This window comes from Petaurus breviceps, unplaced genomic scaffold, assembly GCF_028583685.1.
Source record: "Petaurus breviceps papuanus isolate PSGF00001 unplaced genomic scaffold, PetGlider_PUasm1.0 78, whole genome shotgun sequence".
In the NCBI taxonomy this organism is placed as follows: Eukaryota; Metazoa; Chordata; class Mammalia; order Diprotodontia; family Petauridae; genus Petaurus; species Petaurus breviceps.
This window is the reverse complement of record NW_027186502.1, coordinates 4,029,285-4,034,637: the sequence shown is the minus strand read 5'-3', so window position 1 is coordinate 4,034,637 and position 5,353 is coordinate 4,029,285. Positions and strand designations below refer to the sequence as shown.

The 5,353-nt window shown below is 39.3% G+C and overlaps 1 protein-coding gene across 2 annotated transcripts in view; it reads right to left on the bottom strand.

The window, feature by feature from the left end:
* Nucleotides 1–5,353, bottom strand: part of PTPRO (protein tyrosine phosphatase receptor type O) — a 215,492-nt gene that overhangs the window by 62,750 nt on the left and 147,389 nt on the right. For both annotated transcript variants that reach the window (XM_069106126.1, XM_069106127.1), the window contains exon 16: nt 1,316–1,384. In XM_069106126.1, the coding sequence (XP_068962227.1) occupies nt 1,316–1,384 (69 nt within the window). The remainder of the gene's footprint in view (nt 1–1,315; nt 1,385–5,353) is intronic.

Sequence of the window (5,353 nt, the reverse complement as noted above, 5' to 3'; positions counted from 1 at the left end):
AGAGAGAGAGAGAGAGAGAGAGAGAGAGAGAGAGAGAGAGAGAAAGAAAAAGCCAGGGCTTTTCTCTGTGGAACAGCAGTACAGCTCTGAGATTCTGGGGTAACTTAATTGTTTTCCTTGCTGTATCATTTCCCTGATGAAGCACGAGGTGTTGGTCTGTTTAGGGAGCTACTGAAGGTCTTGGATAGAGAACACAGCAAAGGTGTGGAGATTATAACTTTGTGTGACAAGGAATATGAAAACTACATCCTTTAAAATATGTCTGAACCTTTTCCTATTCTTTTGGATGTACCTGAATTAGAGGTTGGGGGACCCAAAAAATAAAAAGAAATAAGTCCATGAGTTACCATGGGAATTTTCTGGTTTGAATACAATAATAATAATAGCATTTATGTCATGCATTAAGGTTTGCAAACTTTACAAATATTATGTCATTTTATTGTCATTTTTTTTTATCTTAACCCCGGGAGCAGATGTTATTATGATCCCTATTTCACAGATGAGGAAACTGAGGCAGACAGAGGTTAAGTAATTTGCCTATGGTCACACAGCTAATGAGTGTCTAGGGTCAGATCTGAACATAGGTCTTACTGACTCCAGGTTCACTGAGTTATCTTACTATGGTGCCAGTTTGCCAAATGCAGAGCTATGGACCCTGAGAATCAAATTTATATTTACATATTATACAAGGAGCAGTGGTTCATATTCAGGGGGCAGTGAAATCTGAGCTTTAAAAAGAAGCATTGCTGTGCCATACAGTTACCTGCAACTGGAGTTTACATTCCTTCCCTCCCAACCTTCTTTAAGCCTCCACTCATTTGCTCACCATTGGTCCATGGGGCAGCTAGGTATTATTCGTGTGACTATTTTACCCATTTGATTGGTCTGATGCTAAATGTCTACATATATCTATATCATAGTAAAGCTGCTACATCCTATGTGTTTCTCCTAGGCAAGGATCCTAACTAATGCCAGTTTGTATGTGTCATGATATGTATCAGAATGTCTGATACAGTGAAAAAGAGTCAGAGGACCTTGGTTCGAATCCTACCTCTGATAACCTTGGGCATGCCACTTATCCTTTATGGGCCTCAGTTTTCTTATCTGTAAAAGAAGGGTTTTGGACTAGGTTCCCTCTGGGTTTCCATATTACATTTGGGAAGGTGAATTGAAACAATTTCAATTAGGAAGTCACAGCAATAATAAGAAGTCATCATCATTTGCAATTTTATAATCAAAATCAAGTACAATGCTTCAAAGTGAAATAGGGCTCTTGGAACATTTTCCTAAAGTGTGGTTCCAAATTAATACTCACCAGTTGTAGGGAAGTTTTCCATCTCTTTCCAAGGAAGCAAAATTGACAAACGTTCCAGCTCCACATTCTCTGTTTGAAAAGAACCAAATAGTCAAGGTTACTGTTTGCCAGGGCTTGGCACAATACACTCAGACAGATTCTTTATTTGAACAACATCAGAGGCGGAGAGCTGGGAACAATAAAAATCAGCTAATGTAAGTTGTAATGAAAAAGCAAAACATCAACCATTTCACAAAATAACAAAATCAACTTGGATAGAATTATTGCCACGTGTTTTGAGTTCCTTCTATAAGGCTTTCATATGATCTTGAAAAATAAAATCCCTGAAACTAACTGCAGTGAGCATTCTTCAAACTTTCCACGAGAAGTATTAGGCAAATGGAGTGTTTGATCTGCCAAAGAGGCTCATGGGAATATAAACAAGCTTCCTTTGTTGTGCCTTGAGCCTTTGGCTTTGAGTCTCACAGGCTCGCAGGGCTTGTAGCTGTAGTTCTACCTTGGAGTGAAGCAAGTTACAAAAGCTCAGAGTGGGAAGGGAACATGGGGGCCACTAAGTTCAAGTCAAACCCCATTGAGAATCCCTCCTGGAGCTTTCCTACCAAGTAGTCACCCATCATTTCTTTCTTTGAAGAGGAAACCCAATATAATGGAGTAGTTTCAGATGTTAGAACATTTCTCTTTATACCAAGCACTGTGTCCTTTTTTTCATGACTCCCTTTCATTTTTCTTGACTCTTTGGATTCAAGAAGAACAAGTCTAATCCTTCTTCAATTTGTTAGCCCTTCAAATACCTAAAACAATTATTATGGAGATGTGTCTTCTCTTCTTCCAACATCCCTAGTTCTCTTAGTCAATCTTCATATAGCCTGATTTCCAGCCCTTAATCCTAGTCATATTTCTCTGGATGCTCTCTAGCTTAACAATATCCAGTGTATACAGTGCTGGACCTGGAGTCATGAAGACCTGAGTTCGAATCCAACCTCAGATACTTACTTGCTGTTTGACTCTGATCAAGTCATTTAACCTCTGTTTGCCTGTTTCTGCTTTTGTAAAATTGGAATAATAACTGTGACATCAACTTTATAGAGTTGTTTTGAGTCTCAAAAAAGATAATGTATGTAAAATGTTTTGCAAACTTTAAAGAGCTATGCACATGTTTTTGTTGTTAAGGAAAAAGAGTCAATCAAAGTTCTTATGGAATATTTGAAGAAGAAGAAAGTTACTTTCAGTGGGGAATGTCAAGAAAGGCACAAAAGAGGAGATAAGAGGGGTATACCTGGAAGAAAGAGAAAGGTTCTGACATCTAAAAATGAGGATAGAATGCATGCTAGGATGATTCTCAACTTTACGTTTTTGAAGACTACAATATTCCACTAAACACTTTCACACATCACTACAAGAGTACTGCTGCTAAAAACATGGCACTTAGTTTCAGAAGAAAGTTTGGGATCATTTAAGAGCACTGAATAATATCCTCAAGGGAGTCTAGCACATTCTCCTTTCAGTTCAATTCTGAACCCATGTCAAATGTCTGATCAAGATATATGCTCTAATGAATGAGGGATATAGGTTGTCTATTCATCTGCAGCCTGAACAATAACAGGCATCCTTCAACCATTTGGTTTTTCCTGGGTGGATAGCTGAGCCTGTATGAAGGTGTGAAGATAGAAGTGTTCCCACTTTTGAGTGATTATGGATCTAAATTAGGCATCTGTGCATTGCTCCAGGGTTACTGCAATAAGCATGATGTTTTCTTTGCACAGGAACAACTGAACAATCTCATCATCTTTAGACAAGATCATACTGTGTAATGGACATCCAAACAGAAGATGGTGAGGTGCTCCCCATAGTTCTTTCTGCAGTTCATATTCTGCTGATTTTACAAGTCTACTAAACTGTCATTCTGTATTGCATTTGCAACCTGTTAAATTCCTCCCAAAATGATTTTCTATTGTGCTAGGATCTAGCCCACCCTGTCTAACCTGCTTTCTGTTTTGTATTTGCAAGATTTATTTTACCTGCTAACAGCTGGTTGAAAGAAATAAGACCAGTGCTGTCAAATATATGGAAAAATCTAAAATGAAAGAGGGAGGAGATGATTGACCAAACAGATGCATCTGACCTAACACATATATTACATTTTACAGGAGTTTCTTAAAGAAAATGATAGATCACTTGAGTAATATAGAGCTGGACCACGAAAAGCACTTGAGAGTACAGTCTGGTGAGCCACTGCTGAAATCATCACTTTCATCACTGATGGAAGGAAACATGGCATCACAAAAACTGAAAATCAAAAAGATTTCCCATTTGAGTGAAAACTTAAATCACTCACACCTTGAAATGACAGATACAAAGCCAACAGAAAGGAACTCTAATGACTTAAATCTTAAACTACACAAGCATTTTATGATACCACAGTTTTAGCAAACAAAACAAAACAAACAAAAAAACCATTAGATTTTTCCCTCATTCTTTTGTGGTATCCATTTTCTTCATTTCCTTCAGAGAGAGACCATTCTTCAACCCCCTGATGCTTCAAATGTACTCAATACCCAAGCTGAGGTTATCTAAAGTGACAAGAAGCAAACTACTCTCTGCTCTTCTATTACAATAGCAATTTATTCTATAATGAAAAAGTTTTACTCACCAAGTTGTGGTGTGAAAGATAAGCCACAAAATGGAAAAGGCATTTTAGAAATGGTTCTGAAAGTATACAATCTAGATCATCACTAGCCAGAGAATTATGATGACTATACAACACCCCATGGGAGGGATGGAACCACAAACCTCAAAGGCAATTGTGAATTTCCCCCCCAAATTTGGGAAATGTAATATACAGGATCCCTTTCCTACCCACCTTGGGGTAGGGGTAAATTAGAGAAAACATCACCTGGGATTGAGGATTGGGGAATGAGTTCATGAAGTACAAGAAGAAGGAGTAGGAACAGAGTTTTGGGGAGTGATAGGTAAGAGTAATTTAAGAGGGATACACTGAGAGTATTGGTGGAGATGGTGTTTTCCTTCCCAGGCCCACAAGAAGAGAAAACAATAAGTACAGACTACTCTGATCAAACTTGGCAGTTTCCCTCTGTGGTTAGAGTTCCAGGAACTTAGAGCTGACTTGCAGGGAATATGGAGGAACTTGACCAATCTGCTTCTCTTTAGTCAGGTGCGAAGTTCCTTTTCTCTGCTTTAAGTTGTTTCTTGTTTTTTATTGTCCTAGTTTTACTTCTCACAAACAACAAAGGTCAGCTCAGATTTGTACTTCTTTGGGTTTATTTGTGGAACAAGTGTAGGTGAGAAATTTTGGTAGTTCAGGAAACTGACTAGGAAGAAAGCTTCTAGTTAAGACAGAGGGTCTCGATTCCTTTCTAGTGTAAGAGAATCTCTCTGACTGTGGACATGTTTATGAACCCTTTATCTGATATTTTTATTACAATATTTTGAGTTCTCAAAAGCAGAATTTTATAAAGGAAATTGAGACCAACCACTTCCCTATGACTGGAACAGTCTAAACTTCCATTATTATCATAACTGTTGATGGAACTCGCTAAGAGAAGCAGGCCCTCCCTTGATCCCCTGAAGTTAGACAAGGGTGGGGGAAGTGAAGAAGTCTTGGGAGAGGACAGAAAGTCCTACCATGTACTGACCCAGTGGACATTTTCTGTGAGGATTCTGTCTGGAGGTAGAGGTGAGGAGAGCACAGCTACCTCTACTGATTCACAGCCATATTTTTTTTTTTTTTAAGCAATTGGGGTTAAGTAACTTGCTCAAGGTTACACGGCCAGTTATTATTTCTGGGTGTGGTGCTGAGTATCTGAGCCCGGATTTGATCCAGGTCATCCCGACACTGGAGCCGATGCTCTTACTCGCTGAGCCACCTGGCCGCCCCTAAGCAATTGGGGTTAAGTAACTTGCTCAAGGTTACACGGCCAGGTGTTTCTGGGTGGGTGGTAAGTGTCTGAGCCCGGGATTCGATCTCCAGGTGTTCTCAACACTGGAGCCGGTGCTCTTACTTGCTGTGCTACCTGGCCG